Raw genomic sequence first — 20,251 nt, forward strand, 5'->3', positions numbered from 1 at the left:
AGATTTTTACTATCGTTTAAAATCGTATTACTCCGCTAATATAGCTAAGCCACCTCGCTATATAGTATTACTTTAGACCGCTAAAAACGTCGCCAAGACTATCTAAATTATATCTACTTAAGACTATCATTTTAAGATAAAAAACGGGGCTTACTCGGCGTTTTATAGTTTAAACGGGCTTAAGGATAAGATTATAATCGATTTCGGTAAGTATCGCCTCTTCGTTTACTATTAAAACTCATGTAAAATAAGCTATATAAACTCGATTAAATATAAACCGACCACCGACATCGCTTCCGTCCGCCTAGGCTTAAACTAAGGAGATATATACTCCGCTCTAGATTCGTTTAGTATTACGGCTATTAAAAAACGAGCTTTTATCGTCGGGGTTAGGGTTTTATTATAGGCGATAAGGTATATATACTTTACTACTCTGCGTATAAGACCGTCGCAAACCTAATAAAAACTAAATTCTTCCTAATAAAAAAAAACTAACTCTTAATAATACTTTTTCCACAGCAATAAAAAAGGATTCGCTTACGATAATATTATTAATTTTAAAGTTATTCTCGCTAATAATACTATTATTAACGCTAACGTATATAAGAACGCTAGTCTTTAAAAAGCTTTTAAAGGGGGCTTAGGAAACTTTAATTTCGTTACACAAGTTAATATCAATAAGTAATGAATAATATCGTATCGTAAGCATACCTAATAAAACGCAATAATAACTAACTTTTCCACAAAGGTCGTCCGTTCGATCTAGAATAAGGCGGGATTACAACTTACGACTTAAGCAAAATAAGCAACGTAGTCAACGCTTACGTAAATTTCGTCAATAACATAAACAAAAACCCGGCTAGCCAGGCCATTATAACTCTATTATATAGCCAGTAAGGGTTAAGCCTCGTCGCAATATTAATAAACAGTAACGCGAAAAGTTCCGCACCCGCCTTCTAAGAATTTACTAACATTACCAACGTTTTGAACATAGCTCGCGTCGAATCTATCGTAAATATAATTCCTAAGTTCACCGAACCAACTCCCCTAAGACTTTAATACGTCTCATATCGAAATTCACTAAAAGGGCGACGTAACTAACCATAACACAACGCCGATTAAAAAACCGGTATAACCTTATACGACGCCCCTATTATAAACTTTATTCTTCATACCGTACCCAAATACATAAAGAAAATACAGCTCGCAGCTCTAGTCTCCGACTTCGAGCTTCTCACTCAATTCCAACCTATAACCAAATCGATAATAGCCCATAGCAACGAACGAGGCGGCAACGTCCTCGGCCTTAAAAAAGTAGTCACAAACGGTCCGGCTCTCATATAGCTCCTAACACTCACGGTAAATACCGCAGAAAACCAAAAATTAATCTTACCTCTCTTACTCGAACTTAAGCGTATCATCAACAAGTATACTAATAAAGAGGGACTTCAAGAAGACTAAGAGTTCCTAAACTACAGCGGCCTTAATCAAACGCCAATTTTACACTATAACAAAAAAACAGTCCACTTCATAAAGAACACTTCGTTAAAATACGACCTAGGCAAAGTTTTCCAAGACCTTCGGAAGACGGGCTTTCGGATCCCTATTTAAGTCCTACTAATCGACAGGTATAATACGGAGAAGGCAAGAGCGGCCGTAACGTTTCAAAATATCTAAATTCCAAAACGCAGGCTATTACCTATCTAACTTTCACTAATATTTAAACAACGAGATCACTTTAAACAATAGACACATAAAATAAATACCTACCTAACTCATAGCGGTACCGATATACCCTAAAAATTCGCAATCGAAGGGATAATTATATCGGCTAATAATCAACGCCACCCCCTCCATATAACTAAAGAGCGCCACCCCCACTACGACTTAGACCTTACATACTCGTAACAAAGGCAGTCAAACAAACGGGGCAAAGCGGGCCGTTACACCCCTTAACCGGCACAACGGCACAGATAAAATCTTACACTACATACAGCTCTAGCATATAGCGCAGCTACCGGCCGGAAGTTATCCATCTATCTATCGAAACATAAATAAGAATCGCGGATGCAACTACGGCAAAAAAAAAAATAGCTATTCTACTAAGAGATTAAAGGAAACTAAGGCGGCTAAGATATCCTCATAAGTAGAAAGCATACTAATAATAATCAACGAGAATAAGTAGTTAATTCTCAAGGTCGTAAACGGAGCTAAATTTATAAACAAAAGTATCATCCACTCGCTAAGACTCAAAAAGGTCATTATTAGAGATAGACTGTCTTTGTTTATTAGCCCTCCCAACGGTATCATCCTCTAGTCTAACTAGATTGCTGGATTGGTATTTCCCAATTCACCTGCCGGTATAGATAGACCGCAGCAAGAGCAATGAGAAGTGCTTGGAAGCTAACATCAGCGAGGTTCACCTACGCCTACGGGTTCGGGGCTAAGTACTACTGCAAAAATGGTCATGTAGTCGTCCTTCTAAAGCCCACCGGCGTATTGTTTGCTTGTGAATAGACGAAGTGTCACAATGACTAAGACGAGGCTGCAGCTGATGATAAGCGCCCGTTGGACTTCCGTCCTTCGCGATGCTTTTGGATACGCTTTGTATAGGGCTCCCTCCACCGTCGTTGCAGCTTTATAAGGTTAGATGGGCTTCCAGACTAAATAGGAAACGGCGGGGCCAACTTAGTTGATCGTCGAACGGGCAGTTTGTCTGTACATATGTCGAAAGCTGCGATTGGATAGCAATGTTGGGACAGATGTACGTAGTCGCGTCTTTTGGATCGTAGGCGGACGTGATGAATGTTTTGCTGATGTACTTAGAGTGGATGATAGATGGCCCGTTAGCGTGACGAAAGCCCGGCCGATGCTACGAGTACTTACGGCGCACGACGGAACTTGCGAGAGGATCTCGGCGGCCGATGTTGCTTTCACGGCGGCAACAGCAAGCTGGAGGACCAGCACTGCGAGAGCCGACGATCGACGAGACATTATATAGGGAAGTCCGACGGGAGGGCGCGAGAATGCTGGTGCAGACGTTGCCGGTGGTACCACCGGTGTTTCGACGCTGGTCGAGTTGGCATCCTGCAGCTGGTGGTCGATCCGCTGCGGGAGAGACTTAATGAAATAGATGGGATGCGTATAGTACGGTACGAGAAGACGTTTCTGGTTTTGATCGTAGTACAGTCGACGAAACTTGTTTCTTGCGCTGAGGCGCGAGAATGATAAGGAGCTATTTACGCCGCTGGTGGGCACTTTGCGGACGAATCCCTCATTTTTTGCTTCCGCTCCTTCGCCGGGAGTTTTACGGTAGCGTTGGGCTCCGTCTTTCGATGCTTCGTGCTTCGCCGCTTGGCTTTAAGTAAAGGTGAGCGAGGTGCTCTGGGACTCCATGCAAGCCATCGCCGGCATCACTAATGTGTCGCTTCTGTCATCGTCGTAAAGGTAGAGCTTGCGTCGCTCAGTAAAGAGCATAGGACATTGCATGTAGACCACTCCCTGGACGTTTGATAGATACTGGGGCAGGTCGGCTCCTCACGCGTGAGCGGGATGGAAGGAAGACGAAATCTTTTTCCAGGAATAGTCACGAGCAAATTACATGTATAAAACAACACACCCTCCTACGTAATAAACTCAACAACTACTCTGTGTCGCTGTCATCCTCTGCGTCAGACGCATAGCTTTTATCCGACACGTCTGAGCCCTCCGCAAAGTCGGATTCGGCACCGCCGTGCTCGTCGTCTAACCGCCCCGTATCCGATAGGTCTGAGCCTTCGCCAGATTCAATGTCAGAACGGGAAGGCTCGTCGTCCTTGTCGTTGAACAGATCATCATCCACGTCACACATGGAGTGGCCCGCCGACTCTAGCTCATCGTCGCTGAGCGTGTCGAGGAGTAGCTCCGCCGGGTCTACAGAGCTTATCTGGAAGATTGCTCATGTCCGGTGCATGGTCGACTTATAGGTGTCGGGAAACAAGATTCGCACGCAGCAGTACATATTAAGCATTTTTCTTAATATTGAATCGTCGCAAAGATCGAAAGTCGCCGGTAAGATCCCGGGGTGAACAGCGTCTTCCGGCGCATCGATTTCCTAGATGCGCGCGGCAAACATCAAGACCTGCTCCAGCACTTTGGTGGCAATAGGCATGTTTCCAAATTCAAAGTTCAGTGCCTTGTCGAACTCGAACAACAGGTTGGTCCTATTATCCGACGGGCCGTCGTCACCTTCATCGGGTGACTCCCGGACTTTTAGGCACGCTAGAAGCGCGGCGACCTTGATAACAAACTTTTTGCTTTATAAGGGCCCACAAAGACAGCTTATGATGTAGGCGATGAACCGGTTTCCCGCGGTGCTGTTCATATCCTCTCTGACCCTGTTTAGCGGCGGGTACTACGTGTCGTCGGTTAGCCCGTTGTGAGGGTAATTGACCGCTAGGCAGATGGCGAGGCAGCACCGCTCATTTTGTCTCAGCAGGTTGGTCCTAGGTCCCATTAGCAGGATACTCCTGTGGCATTGTGATAGAGCGCCGCTCACTATATAGAATCCATGACTCCTCCTAGCGCGTCCATGGCGACTTAGCAGCCCAGCTTACGCCTTTGCTAATAACGAGATTTATATCGTCAGCACCGTGGCTCCAGACTACCTTTCTCTTTGAACAAGGCACATTGTGCTTTTCGTACGTGTCGTCCCATGTTGACGTCCGACATTGTCTCCCAAGAAGCGTATCTCCACGCGACCGGACTTTGAGAAGCCATTATCGGCTCGGCGGGCAGCGGTTGGCGTTGATGGCCGTTTCCGCAACGACGCCAGGACTATAGAGGTAGTCTCGAAGTTGATACTGAACCGCACGATATTAATGGAGTCTGCTGTGTCGAAATGAGATTACCTCGCGGCTTATTCACCCGTGAAAGCTCTAGCTTATTTCTCCACTTATCGAGTTGGCGACGGAAATAGCCCGATATGGCGTTTAGAATCTTGTCACGGCTTACGAGAAGTATATCTCATCTATATCTGGCTTCCATTTCGCGCTCAGCAGTTGTCCTTATATAAAACGATCCACGACGCCCACCTGCTTCGGTAACGCACCGGCACCCCGCCGCATTGCGATGGTAATACTATAGTAGCTAGACCTTTAAAGCGCCCTCGTCGGTCAAACGGCTTGCCGCGCCTACTAACCGATATAGATAACGCCGTCGCGGCCTTGGGCGGGAGAACCTATGCAACCGACCTTACGGACAGTACCATATAGTCTCAGAAGGCACCGGTCAGTAAGGAGGAACGTCTAGAAGAACTCGTGAGAGATTCCGGCCGCCTCAGGCAAGAGCTTGGTTATTGGAAAGGTGTGGCCCTCACAGGGACCGCCTTCATGTCCGACGTCGAACAAGCTGTGGTGCGGCTTCGAGATATTGTCAGCCGTTTCGAGAGCGTCATGAATGAGACAAACGCTGTGTCTGCAGAGGAAAGTATAGGTGATGGTTATCCGTTTGGATCTGGGTCGAGCAAAGGGGTGGAGGGACAGGCTTTAGACGAGCTAGACTTGCTAGTAGCAGAGGATGATCTTGGTGTACTCTTTGCTCTAGTCAGGCGGGGCCGAGAAGGGTATGAATTCGAGGCTGTCAAGCCGGAGATCAAGCGGACCAGGCCACCATACAACCCTGGAGGTTGGCTCTGACCGTGATGCCATAGAATGAGATTGAGCCTTCATGCCCATGCTTACAAATGCATCATCGCTGTCATTGTCGTGGGACACTTCTGTAATCGAGAGTTGTAGGCTTCTCGTTTGGTCCCCGGCTAATAGACCGTTGCCGCACGCGCTAAATGAGATGTTTTAGGGTTACCCCTCGGAGCTCGGCGTAGCCAGTGACGCAAGTAGGTGGCCGGCCGTGAACGCCAGGTCCAAATAGCTTCGTGTCGATAGATCAAATTGATTGGGAAGCGAAGAGCGATGCCTCCTTGGTAACCAGACGACGCGTATCGTCTTGACTGGCGTTTCTGGGGTCGCTCTAGCCGTGGTGTTCCGGTGTGGTGGGCCGGTGTGTCCCAGGCTCCAGCGCGCCAACGACGTCCGCAATTAGCCCTACTTAGGCACTGGGTAAATTGAAGCAAAACCAGCTAATCGATCGCCTTTTTGTTAGTGGATTCATTCGCGGAATAAAAACCTACCGCGTCCTGCCCTTTTTTTGGGCTGTCTTCTTCTTGCTTGCTGAATCCTAGCCTTTTCCGTTTCTCATCCTTTGTAAATTGACGACCTTAGCAACTTTATTTTTAACGTTAGCCTCCCCTTTTTAGCTTTTTATCTCTCCTGCGCGTCCTTGTTGACGAGGCCTGTCCTAACCGTTCCGACCGTTTATTTGCTGGCGTGACTTATTGTGCGAGCGGGATCGGGTACTCGTCGGAATTAATTTAGAGCGCAGCATTCGCAGCTTCACGTTTGAGTTCGTGACTAGACACCCCGGTCATTTTACTGTTCGCATAATAGCTATACATGCACTTTGAGCCGGGTCGGAGCCTTGCCGGATGCGTCTCGTTTAGGAGGACCGCGCTGAGGAAATGCTGCGAAGGGCGAGAAAGGACGATGCTAGTATGACTATAGGTAAGTACCGGCTCCTCTCTTGCTCGGTGTCGGCTATTGCGCTTCTCCGTGTTCTTTTAACCTTATAAAAGCAGTCGAGAAAGGTTTTAATATACCGCCTTGTGACCCGGACGATCCCGATTTTGATGTCCACGAAGTTATCGCGGTGTGTGAAGATGAGGGCTAATTACTTGAAGTGATTGAGCAGCGTCTATAACTCCGCGCCCGATACTATTCCCCCGGCCTTATTTATTTCCGATTTTTTTTAATACCTAACGGTATATTAATTAATATTACGACTTAGCTATAGATCTGAGCGAATTGTATTAAGTTATTAAACAAAACGCTTTACAATAAAACCGGTATTAACGGCTTAGTTCTATTTTACTTTAAAATTATTCGCTAGCTCCTCCACGGTATATAATCGGTAGTTTATTTTTAATTTTAATTATATAGCGAGGGTAAGATCGACTTAGTTACGCTAATCGACTTTAATAATAAAAATACGCCTAACGAACTTATTTTGGATATTTAGGTATTATTAGTGTCCCTTGCGACAGCCTTGCGGTTTTTTATATATTTCTGGTATAATATTTTATAGCGAAAGACGTTTGCGATTTATTAAAAGGCTATTTTAGGTTTCTTTTTTTTGATAGAAAGGGATAAGAATGCGTATGAGTATATGGTGGACGTGGGTAGGCTGTATTATAGCGCTGGCGGCAAGGTGGATAGGCCTTATGACCAGGAGGATTCTCCGTCCATAAAAGAATATCTCAATTCCCCCGGCCCGGCCATGCCTATATCGTGTGGTAGCACTCTTCCTTTTGAGGATGTGCTACCCGAGCGAGGCTTACCCCCGCCGTACGATGAATGTTTAAGCGAGGAATAGTCGCCGAAGGCTATCTTAAACGCCGTAGCTATTGTGGCCGAAAGCTTCAGACGCGATTACGATTATAATTACGACCGCGACCCGCCGGGTTATAGCGATGCTGACCGGTAGAATGATTAGTCGGATTCCTTTTAGGGCGTCTTCCCTTTAGGAAACGCAGATATCTATATACAACCTTTGAAACGAAAACGTTTACTTACTACCGTATACACCGTAACGACGCCTACACGAGACGCCACTTATCGGAATAAATCGTAACGGTTACCGTCAGCCGACCCCGACAGTCTATTAATACGTGTATTTGAGCAGCAGCAATAGTAGCAATAATAGATCGATAATTTACGATAAACGGTAAAGGAACTATAGGAATATAATAAGGAGCTCGAAGCGCGGTGCGATGACTTGGAGAAAAAATGTAGTGAGGTAGAAGATAGTTAATTTGAAAGCGTGGAGGCTGTCGGCAATCTCGATATTGCGGTGGACGAATTTTAAGCTAAGTGCGATACGCTCGAGATGTAGATACCGGACGTCTATGATGAGATGGCGGATCTTAAAAAGAAGTTAAAGGACCGTAGAGAGGAATTGGAAGAGGACAAGCCCGAATCAGTCAAGGATAGTATGATGAAATAAATACGCGAGACGATTGAGGCTAAGTTCAGCTAAGCTAGATGCAGGGCTCTGAAAGCCTTCCAACCATTATGGGTTAGCGAAGAGATTAAAATGAAGTAATTCGATAAATAAATACCCCTTTATGAGAATAAAGACTCCCGCTGCCTGGCTATTGGTTTGCAATACCTATAACGCCACTAATGAGCACTTTTACCTTTAAACTTGTAGCCTTCGTGCTCCCCACCCTTAACGACATCCTTCCTAAGCTTAAGGTCGCTAATATCAACTCCTCTTATCGTTACTATGGATACGTATACGTACGTCATATCGGTGTCGTGGCCGAGGTTTATGATAAAGGTCTTCTACGTGCGGTACGGGACCCTATTAATGACAAGGCGTCTATTCTCTTGGCGCATAGGCCGCAGTTGACGCACGCCCTTGTCCTTCCTAGCCCGTTCCGGGACCTATTATGGTTAACGCCTTCGCCGCCGGCGCGGAAACGTTGGCCAAAAGTATTGTTTCTGTTAGGGTCCGGCCGCCTGAGACTACTGTGGGTATTATCTATGTAGCCCTGAGGGAGGGGTCTTCTGATGTCTGGGATGCTATTATCGCCTACGTTCGCTAGGGTGGCGCCGCCATTGGGTCTAGGTTAATAATAGAAGGCCGTTCTTCGTAAAAGCTGGATGAGACTGGGAAAGCGGCGGCTGCTACCGGGCCGCCGTCGCGCTTAACCTATAAACGGTCGGTAGCGTTGTAGAGACTTTTGACCCGGTACGGCTAGAAGGCACTGTTTCCGAAGAGATCCTATTCTACTGCGGTTCTATGAGATATCCGGAGGGGGCACGTTTATTTTTTTACCGTCATAATGTCTTTTTGTAGTTGGTGACTATTAAGAGCGGTTGGCCCTTGTGCTTTCAGGCCATAACATAGAAACATCTTTAAACGGCGTCTTGGTAGCTGCTGCGACAGACCTCGGCGCGCATCGGCTGCTGTTTCTTTTTGGAGATGAAAGGCGAGAATTGCGTAAGAGAGCCTTTTCGTTTAATATTGTATGGTGTATAGTTACAGGGGCGTGCCGCGCCGAATTATTTTTAACAAACGGACTACTCATCTAGAAATGGCTGTGAAGAAGTAAGACGGGTAGAAAGCCCCCGTACGATGGCGTACTCGACTGCGCTTCAGACGCTGGTTAGCGTCGATTCGTGCCAAATGTCGGCCAACCCCTTTACCCGGGCACTTATCGTCGTCGTAGTAGGGCAGCCTAACCTGCTAGCTGCTCGTTAGTTATTATTACCCTGTATTTGACCTTCCATCGCCTACGGCGCTTGCTTTTCGCTTGCCCGAACGCTTGTTAGCTTCCTAGGTCTCTGCGAGCTGGCATTAAGAATAGAGAGTACCTCCATAGCTGTTGCGACCAGAACAGAGCACCCCCTGCGTAGGCCCGGGTTGTGTAATTTGACAAAGGTCTATAAATGCCTATTGAATCGATATAAATAGCGCGGCAACCTCCCCAGTTATATACTTCACATCCTGCTCTAGTATACCCTAACGCTCGACAACATACTCAGCGAACCCTCCGACGGCAATGCCTTTTCGAATCTTAATACGGCGTCTAGTGTCGTCCAGTTCGGCCACGCAGGCCTTTGACCAGACCGAGGCTTTCCGAGAAGAATTGGCCGGACCGCACACCCCGCCAGCAGATGCTATGTCACTATCGGTAGATGTATAGTACTAACAAGCGGACATGAAATCGTACTATGGTACGACAAGCCTTGCTACGGCGGAGTGCTCGTTATTATCCCCCGCAAAGCTGACGTCCTTTAGACAACCCACCTTCAACGATATAGTCTCGGTATATACGCGGCAGTCCTCGGACGTCATATCTTCGAGTATGGCTCTCCAGGAACAGATGTTCAGCGGTTGTGGTAACAAGGGCTCCGCCGGCCATTCAGCTCAGATGTGCCCTAATTGTTTACATACTGTGTTCATGAAGTAAGTCAACCCGGATACGGTGAAGCGGTGGATAACTACTAATACGTCCAAGTCCTTGTGTTCTCAGATCGCTATATAGTCAACAATGTTTCGACGCTCTTAGCTCAGGCGGCTGCGACCTGGTCTTCCTTTATCTAGCTCACAACTGCTATTGCTGATGGTATGCTGGATGTGGTAGTTATTTGTTCAAGCTAGTAGAGCATAGTATACCGAGCGGCTATTGCGCGGAGACTACGTATCTCAAAACCGGATACACGAATGGATATTTGACAGATGCTGCTGACTCTGCCCATGCTGTAGCAGACGAGCCGCTCTACCCGTGGGTCTATGGCTTTGATGGTTAACCTATCCCGCAACAGGAATTTGTTTTAGAAAACGGCGGCGATTGGGGTGTAGCTGGGGAGGGTCTCGGGCCTACTACTGTTCCATCATCGACCTTTCTAGGGTAGATAACCGCCTTAAACGGTTGAGAGGCTTTATCTTTCTTGCCCTATTTTGTCTACGTACGGTTCTGTGCCATACTATACCATATAGGCGGTGGTATTTGAATTTGGAATAAGACTACAAATAATGGCTAGATTTTTCTAAGAGCGGCGATTTAAAAACCCTTTCCCTTCCATGTCAAAGCGATTTTCTGAATTCACAAGTAGTTTCAAAATCAACATCCGGCAAGAACCGGGAATAGTGTCAACACTCTACGAAACGTCTGTCACGTGTATTATCTGGCGAATTTCACTCCGTTTATAGACCTTGTTGTTCTTCTTTCCGTTCGTTTTGACTAGACATAAGCCATTGTAATGCACCTCCTATGTCTTTCCGTGCGTGCCATAACTCGCGACGACGTGACGTCAGTGTTTATACTAATGCTCTTGTCTTTTATCCCGCGCTCGCAGCCGTGTTCCTATCTTAATCAACTCAGAACCTCTCTAATATGCTTCTAATTAAAGAATGACCGGCCGCCGTGCCGTCCAAGTCCACGCGACGGACAAACTAAAGAGGTTCTATAGCTGGCTTGCTGGCTTCGCAGGAGTCCTCGCATTCTGCCATTTCATCTACGTTGATAATAGAGTATATATTGAGAGTGCGACCAGAAGTATCGTGCTCAATTTCTACTCTGGTAGTTTCCGTGGGACGCCGTGTTTGGCGTTTCTTGTTACGGAATACGGCGGGTGAAGCCTGGCGAGCCTCCAACGTAGATTGACGAGACAAAGGTCGGTTGCTGTGGATGACGTGGTGTTGAAATTGCCTTGATGGTGCCTTTGAGACCGGCGTAGAGCGAGACGTCTTTGGGGGGCTAGATGTAAGGGGCGTTGGCTGAGGCCTCTCTACGTGGGGCGACATGGAAGAAACCTATTTACTCACGACGTCGAAAGAATGTAAAGTTTTTGGGGACATTATGGTTGGCTGGCAACGCTTTGGAAGTGAAAATGCCGTTGTTAGATAGTATTTACACGGAGCACTGGAACACCGATGTCTAGCTCATATCTACAACTCTCCTATTGGGAGCTCTCGTCGAAGCCGTTGCTGGACCAGTGGATCGTTCTCTGACCCAGAAGCTGCTCTCCTGTTCGGTATGTGTGTAAAAGAGAGCTCCTTCTGGATTTGCTTATCAGGCCACCTTTGGCCATGTCAGAGCCAGATCAAGGTATCAGCCCCTGGAGCCATACCTATTATACAGGGAGTAAACGTTAAAAAAGATCCATCCTCGCGGTTAAAAGGTGCGGCTAATTAATAAACCTTAGATAACCTAGCGATTATATATATTATACTATTTTATTCGTATAGGTAATAGCTTTCAATTTTATTATAAGCGGCCTCCGTCTTTTTTAATATTAATATTCTTTTTTTAATTTTATCTTAATTAAACTTAATAAATTCGCTTAACCTTTTTAAATTTTAAATTATCATAATTAATATTTAATAATAAAAGTTCTTTTCGCTCGATTATTATATTTAATTTAATATTAATATATTCCTTATAAGTCGGTAAAAAAGATTTTGTATTAATAAGACTATTTTTACCGTTATACTTAAATAAATATTTATAATTTATTTAATCTTTATTAATAAATATAATAATTTAAAACGGTATAATAAATAATAAACATTTTTTATTGCTTTTATAAAAAGAAAAGCTATTTTCTTTATCTTATAAATTATTTAATAATGTTTATTTTTACGATTTATATTGCAATATTAAATTAATGTAGCGTTCTTATTGTTATAAATACTATTATAAAATTTATAACTTATTTTAAAAAAAACTTCTTTATAAGTAATTAATATAATAAAAATTTTAATAATAAAAAAGTAATCTAAAAGTCCGATCATAGAATTTTAAGCCTTAAGAATTAATAAAAAGCCTAAGGCTTTCTAAATTTAAATAAAAGAATTAATATACCGGCGTCGTAAATTAATATACCGGCGTCGCTTTTATACCGACATCGCTATTTAAATTTTTAATTAATTTAAAAAAATATTATTAATATAATAAAATTTTATTAAATATTTATAAAATATTTTAACCTTTTTATTTTATTAATCCCTTTAATTTAAAGTTATATTATTAAGATTTTAAATTTAATTTATATTATTAATTTATAATAGCTTTTTTAATTAAAATTAAAAATGTTTTATAAAGCTAATTTTAAAATAGAATTTATATTAATTAACCTCCTTTTTTATAAAAGTAATTATTAATTAATTACGGCTTTTTATTATTATTTAATTAATCGCTATTATCTCTTTTTTTAAAAAATAACCGCCTAAACGTTAATTAATTTTATAAAATTAATAATTTTTAAAAATAATATAATTTTATTATCGAACTTTTAATTAATATATTATAAAATACGCGACGTTTTATAAATAATTATCCTAATATAAAACTTATATTATACTTTATTTATTATTTTTTGAAAAGAAAAATAAAAACGTAACGGATTATTTTTTTACGATTTTTTTTTAAAATATAGTTTTTTTTTTTAATAAATAGTTTTAATAACTTTTTTATTTTATAATAAAGTAGTTTAATAGTGCTTTTTAGTTTATTTTATAAGTTATTAAAATTAATTAATAATTAATAATAGTACTCTTTTAATAATAAAAATATATTTATTAATAATAAAAAATATAAGGTTTTTAAATTAATTTATTATTTTATTTATTTTTATATTAATCTTTTTTTTTAAAATAAAGCGTTTTTTTAAATTATAACTTTTTATTATATTTTAAATAACCGATTTGTTTTAATTTTTATAATTAAAACTTTAAATTTATTGATTTTTTATAATTTAAATAAATTTATAATATTCTTTTTTAACTAAATTAATATTTTTATAAAAGTTAATAGATTTAGTATTATAAAGCGGAATAAGTATAAAGCTTAAGGCTGAATTATTTAATATACTTTTTAATATAATCGGTTTAATAAGCTTAAGCTTATATAAAATATTAATATTTAATAATATAAATTTTATAAATATAGTTATAAATAGTAAATTATTATCGAGGTTTAAAAAGAAAATAAATAGCTTTTATATTATTATTTAGACTTTTAATATAATTAATATAATTATAGTTTTAATTTTAAAAATCTTTATATATTTTCTATATCGTAAGCTTATTTAAATAATTTAAGATATTATTAAAATTATAAGTTAATAAATTAGGATTTAAGTTTATAATATACGTATTATTATTTAAAAATAGTTTTTAAAGTTTTTATTTATTTAATAAGATATTTATAACGTTAAGGCTTATATAAATTAAAAAAAAATAATTAAATATTTATTAATTATAATATTAATTAAGCGAGTTAATAAATAAAATATCTTATATATAATAAAATAAATAAACGATAAGTTAAACCGTTTTATTAACCTTATCTAGACTTTTTTTTATTATTTTTAAATATAAAAGCGATTTTTTAAGGTAATTAGTTTTAAAAATATTTATAATATTAATTATTTTAAGCTCTTTTTTTTAAATTATTAAATAAACCTATTTTAAATTTATTTATAATATTACGTTGAGTTTTATTAATAATAAAAGATTAAAAGGTTTTCAATTTCTTTTAATAAGTATCCGCTAATTTATAAACTAATATTTAGTCCGTTACTTTATTATGATTATTATAAATAATAATAAATAAATAAAGGCTATATTAAATTAATAGTTCTTAAACATTTAATAATAACTCTATATTTATTATATTAATTTTAATATTATACATAAGGCTAAATAAAAATAGGTTAAAAAACGTAACTATAATAATAATAATAATAGGTTTAATAATAAAAGATATTAACTATTAAAATAAATAATAGCTATATTAAATAATAAAGATGAAGCTTATATTAATATACTTATTAATAAGCCCCTTTTTTATATATATTATAGGGTTTTTATAATATAAAAACTTATTATTTTTATTAATATTAAATACGTTTTTAAAAAAACTTAAACTAAGCTTTATAAAAAGTTTAATCATTAATATTTAATTTTTTAATACCTTTATATTATATACTTATTTTTAAAAATATAATAAGCCCGCTATTCTATTTAAAAATATTTAAATTTTAATATATATATTATTTTTAATATTAAATTAAATAATACTAATATTAAGAGTTATTTTTTAAACAGTTTTAATTATTTATATTAATTTATTAATATTATATAAGATATAATTAATAATTAAAAAATACGTTTTAAATAAGCTTATATTAAAAACAAAATATTTATAAGCTAAGAGTATATAATCTTTCTTTTAAATATTTAAACGAACTTTTAATAATCCCTTTTTTAAAATATTTCATATTAATTAAAAAATAATATCGATTAATATAAAAAGTAATACTATTTAATAAAAAACTATTTTTAGCTTTTTTAAAAATTATAATTTTAATTATATTATTTTAATTAAACTAAGTATTTTTTATTATTATAAAATCTATTTTAAAATAATAAATTTAATTATTTTTAATAAATAAAAAATATATTTTTAATAATATTTCTAAAAGACGTTTTTTTTAAATTTATATCGGCGGATTTTTAATTTTAAAATTATTATATCCCTTTATAATAAGTTAAAAAATATAATATAGCTTATTTTATTATAATTAGCTTTATTTAAAAAAGGCTAATTAATTAATTAAGCTTATATTATTTATAATAACTAAAGCGTAAATAATAAATAATAAAGTTATATTATACGCTTTTTATATAATAAGAATAAAATAATATATTAATAATCTTTCTTAATATTTTCTTATAAATTTCTTAATAAAATCTTTTAAATATATTATAAAAATTTTAAAAAAAGCTTTTAAATTTTTTTAAGGATTTCTTTATAATTTCTTTTATAAAAAATAAAAAAAGATTTAAAAGTTTTTTTATAATTTTTTTTAAAAAGTTTTTAAAAGTTTTTTAAAAAAATCTTAAGCTTTTTTAAATGTCTTTTTTAAAAGGATTTTTTAAAGAATTTTAAAAATTTTATAACCCTTTTTTTTAAATAATTATATATAAAAAAATAAGAAATTTAATTATAAATTATAATAATTATTATTATATAAAAATTAATTTCGATTATAAAATCTTTATAAATATAATAATTTATATTATTATAAAAACTATATTTTAAAAAGCTTTATTATAAAATAGGGTTTAATATATAAAATAAATAGATATATAAAGAAATTAATATAATAATATAATAATAAATATATAACTTTATAAAAAATATAAAAACAATAAATATATATATATTAATTTATTCTTTTTAAAAATATCGCTTTTAAATATAAAAATAATTTTTATTTTATTTTATATTAATATTTATTACGTATAAAATTTTAAATAGTATTGAAACTTTTAATTTAAATTTTTATTTATAGGCTTTTTTATTATAGTATTTTTTAATATTTCGGTTATTTTATTAATAATATAAAAAAATAAAATAGTAATATTATTAAAAAATATATTATTTATAATCTAAACGTTTAGCTCGACCGTAGTTATATAATAAAAATTAGCTCAACGTATATACATAGCGAGTCGCTTATTATAGCGAGTCGCTTACTTCTAAATACCCTCTTATTATTTATATAAATTAATTAAGCTATATCATATGAAATTAATTAAAACTATTTATTAGCCTCTTTTTTAAAAATCTCTTAAACTACTTAATATATTTATATATTATATCTAGTCTTTCTGTAGTTATTATATTACCGCCTGCGCGATTTAACCCCCTCCGTACGAGCATCTTTTTAATATATATTTTCGCTTTTAATATTAATAACCCCTTTTTTTATTTGGATTACCTCGGCCTTAGTAATATTAAATAAGCCTTTAAGACGTAATTATGTTTTTTTAGCCCTCCGGTATTTACTTAATATTTTATTTACTATATAAAGCCCGCGGTACTTAGCTTTAATAAAAGCTAATTTATATATTAACTTATTAATATTTTTAATTTATAAATTAATAATTTTATATAAATATATTAATAAGCTATATTAATAGCTATGGATCCGTTTCTTAAGTGAAATAAAGCTTTGTACGGCGTTATATATTATAGTTAGTATTTTTAGGTCCTAAGAGCCCTAGCTATTTAGGCGTAAGTTAGATAGTATTAACGTTTTGAGTTTAAAATCTAGGCGGGAAATAACTACTTTTAAGTTAAAAAATATAATTCTAACTTATTTAAAACTAACTCGTATATTTTCTTTACTTATTAAAATAAAAAAGGCTATTTTAAAAATAAAAAAGAAGTCGTCCTTAGTAATATACGTAATTTATATCCGTATTATTTTTTTAATTTTTTTATTATACGAAGCCTTTAGTAGGTTAAAATAATTAATATTAAAAAACTAAAATTCGTATAATAAATAGGGAGGTATATAAAGAGCGATAATACTATGCTTTTTATAATAATTATTAAATTTAGTCGATTTATAACTATTATAGTTATTAAGGATTAAAAGCCGTTTAATACTCTTCGTATAAGACTTTATATATTTTTTAAAATACTTTAATTAATCTAGGCCGATTTTATTTATAATCTATTTATTTTCGCTAAGGTAAATACGTTATTTAGGGGGGAATTAGCTATTAATATATTACGAAAAGAAATAATATTTACTTTTTATAATAACGTACGGAGGTAGCGCTTAGCTATCCGTATATATATTTTAAATAATAGAAACCTATTCTTAATTACTAAGCTGTTTCGTACGAAGCCTTTTATAATAATTAAAAATTATAATAACCTTTATATATAAAAATATTTTTATTAAAAAGCCCGTCTTATTAAAATTATAAATATTATAATTATATATTCCGTACTTCGTAATCGTATTTCGTACGAAAGTAAACTAAGCTTAAATAATTATAAAATCCTTAACTAATACTTTTTAATAATCGATTCTATATCGAAAATACGTTTTTAATTATAATTAATATGGTATAAAGTTCTCTATTTATCGCGGTTCGATATATATTATGTTGCGTTTAGTAAAGAGGTAATCGGTTATATCTCGTACGTTATTAAATCGTAATAAAAATCCTTAATTAATTAAATTAATAACTCGTTTAAGAATTACGGTTTTTTTTAAAAAAGTTATTTTTTTTAAATTCGTATAAATTTTATATTAAAATAATAAGTTAGCACGTCGGTCGCGAAGTATTATTTTTAAAATATTATAAATAAAAGCTATTTTTCGTATAGATAAATTTAAGTCTTTTTTAATAGTTTAAAGTATAAAGATAATACGATTTTTATTTAAAAAAGAATTTATAATCGTATGTAAAGAAAAATAGTTATTAAAATAGAAGGTATAGAAAGAAAGGAAAGTAGGCGACTCGCTATGATAGGCGACTCGCTATGTATATACGTTAATTAAACTTAATATTATAAAAATAACTTCCGACTATTATAATTATTATAATAATAGTTTCGTATTTATTAATGTAAGAAATTAAAACAAAGTCTTAATTATAATAGTATTTTTTTTAAACGGTTTTATTTATAAAATAAATAAATTTAACTATATTTATTATGAATTTAAATATAATAAAGACTTTTATTAAATAAAAGTATAAAATAGCGAATTCGTTTATAATAAAGTTTATAAAAATCATATAAATTATATAATATATAATAATTATATTAATAATACTTTTATTATAAAAAATAATATATATTTATTATTTTTTTAATCGATTATATCCGGCTTAGGCTCGAATTTATAAGTTATTTCCTTAGATAAAAACTTATAAAAAACTTTTTTAATTATTAAAATACGAGCTTTCTTTACGGCTATAATAATACTTATGCCCGTAAATATAATATTTATTTTTAAAAAATAAAGGGTAAAAATATTAATAAAGAGTTATTATTAAATATTTTAAAATAAATTGTTATTTATAAATTTATTAATAAAATTAATAGCGATACGCTTATAGAAAGTTTAATAAGAGCTATTAAATAATTAATTAACGAATTTTAGTCTTAAAAGTTTAATAGCGATAGCTTTATTAAAAGATTCTCGGAATATATTTCCTATTCTTAGGTTATTATTTTATAAGTTTAATATAATAATAACGAAGTCTTTTTTAATTATATTATTAATAATTAAGGTCTTAATTAAGTTTTATATTACTTTAAAGAAATAAAATAATTTATATACCTCCGCCGTTAATTTGTTTAAAATTATTCTTATTAATATATTAAAAAAGGGTAATATATATATTATTAACGTTACGGTTTTAATTAATTATAATTATAACCGGTATTTTAATAAAAATAATAAAAAAATTAAAAGTTTATAAAATTATTTTAATATCGATATCGGTATTTAATACGTTTAATAATTCCTTATCGTTATTAAGTTTTTAAAAAAAAGGGTCGAGATTTATAAAAATTACCAGTTTCTAAATATAATTTAATAATATTTAATTTTTATATATAAAAATATTATCTTAGCCGAGCTTAATAATATAAAATAGCTAAAGGTCTTTAAAAAAAACTTATTAAATATACTTTTTATTAAAATTAATATTAAAATCTAAACGATTTTAAAAAATAATATATTACATAATAAAAATATTTAATTATATATATTTATATTTAATAGCTTAGCTTTATAAATAATAAATAAAAGCTTTGTTTTTATAAAAATATTCGCTTATATATTTATTTAATTTAATACTTTTAATAAAAAATCTTTTTATTATAAATATATAATATATAAAAATAGTTACGAAATTTAAAATCTTTTAAATACCGGCCGTTCTTATAAAATATATAAAGACATCTTTTAAAATCGTAATTTTTTAAAAAATATTAATATATAATATTAAAAATAAAATATTATATTTATATTTTATAATTAAAAAAGGGGTTATAAAAAGAAATCTTTTTATATATTAAATAATATATTACTAAATAAAAATAATAATAATAATAAATTAAAAATTAAAAAAAAGAAAAAATAAATAAATAATAAATAAAAATATACAAAAAAGATTATATAAAAAATCGTAAGTTTTTATAAATATAAATTTTAATAACCTTTTTTTTAAAAAATCTTTTAAGATTTCGTAATAATAAATAATAGTATTATTACGTTATTATTTAATAATAAAGTTTTAAAAAGTAAATTATTATTTAAGCTTTTTTATTAATTAACGGCTAGTTTATATAAATAGCGGGGCTAGTTTTTAATAATTACTTTATTAAAAGGTAAAAATAATATTTTAATATTTTTTTAATTTCTTAAAGAAATTAAAAAACTATTATTTTTTTATTTTTATTAATTTTTAAAGAAATTTTTTTAAAGACTTCTTATTATATTATTCTTTTTAACCGTCGTAATTTTTATCTTTTTTTTATATATTAAATAATAATTTGTTAAGTTTTTTTAATATTAATTAAATAGCTTTTAACTTTATTATAATATATTATATATATATTTATTTTTAACGTCGGTTAATTATCGATTATAAATTCTTATTAAATTTAATATTTTTATTATATTTATATTTATTTAAATATTATAAATATAAGAGTAATTCTTTTATTTAATAAAATATTAAATCTTTTATGGCTTTTAGTTTTTAATTAAAATACGTTTATTTAAAATTATTTTTATTTTATAATAACTAAATTAATCTTTTTATT

The 20,251-nt window shown here is 33.2% G+C and overlaps 4 protein-coding genes across 4 annotated transcripts; 3 read left to right on the forward strand and 1 right to left on the reverse strand.

Moving 5' to 3' along the window:
* Positions 1-2,534: 2,534 nt before the first annotated feature.
* CORC01_09850 (uncharacterized protein) lies at positions 2,535-4,710 on the reverse strand (the record flags this gene model as incomplete). The annotated part of the gene is made up of 6 exons (XM_022621479.1): positions 2,535-2,663; positions 2,887-3,358; positions 3,648-3,925; positions 4,121-4,295; positions 4,341-4,393; positions 4,684-4,710. The coding sequence occupies 6 exons, from the start codon at positions 4,708-4,710 to the stop codon at positions 2,535-2,537; spliced, it is 1,134 nt and encodes a 377-aa protein (XP_022471994.1).
* Positions 4,711-5,369: 659 nt separating this feature from the next.
* CORC01_09851 (uncharacterized protein) lies at positions 5,370-5,675 on the forward strand (the record flags this gene model as incomplete). The annotated part of the gene is made up of 1 exon (XM_022621480.1): positions 5,370-5,675. One exon carries the CDS (start codon positions 5,370-5,372, stop codon positions 5,673-5,675), a length of 306 nt encoding a protein of 101 aa, XP_022471995.1.
* A 2,598-nt stretch (positions 5,676-8,273) lies between these two features.
* CORC01_09852 (uncharacterized protein) lies at positions 8,274-8,642 on the forward strand (the record flags this gene model as incomplete). Its single annotated transcript, XM_022621481.1, has 1 exon — positions 8,274-8,642. The coding sequence occupies one exon, from the start codon at positions 8,274-8,276 to the stop codon at positions 8,640-8,642; it is 369 nt and encodes a 122-aa protein (XP_022471996.1).
* Positions 8,643-9,817: 1,175 nt separating this feature from the next.
* On the forward strand, positions 9,818-17,926 carry CORC01_09853 (uncharacterized protein; the record flags this gene model as incomplete). The annotated part of the gene is made up of 3 exons (XM_022621482.1): positions 9,818-9,833; positions 9,921-10,065; positions 17,911-17,926. The coding sequence occupies 3 exons, from the start codon at positions 9,818-9,820 to the stop codon at positions 17,924-17,926; spliced, it is 177 nt and encodes a 58-aa protein (XP_022471997.1).
* Between the last annotated feature and the right edge of the window lie 2,325 nt (positions 17,927-20,251).

This window comes from Colletotrichum orchidophilum (assembly GCF_001831195.1).
Source record: "Colletotrichum orchidophilum strain IMI 309357 chromosome Unknown Scaffold_92.1, whole genome shotgun sequence".
In the NCBI taxonomy this organism is placed as follows: domain Eukaryota; kingdom Fungi; phylum Ascomycota; class Sordariomycetes; order Glomerellales; family Glomerellaceae; genus Colletotrichum; species Colletotrichum orchidophilum.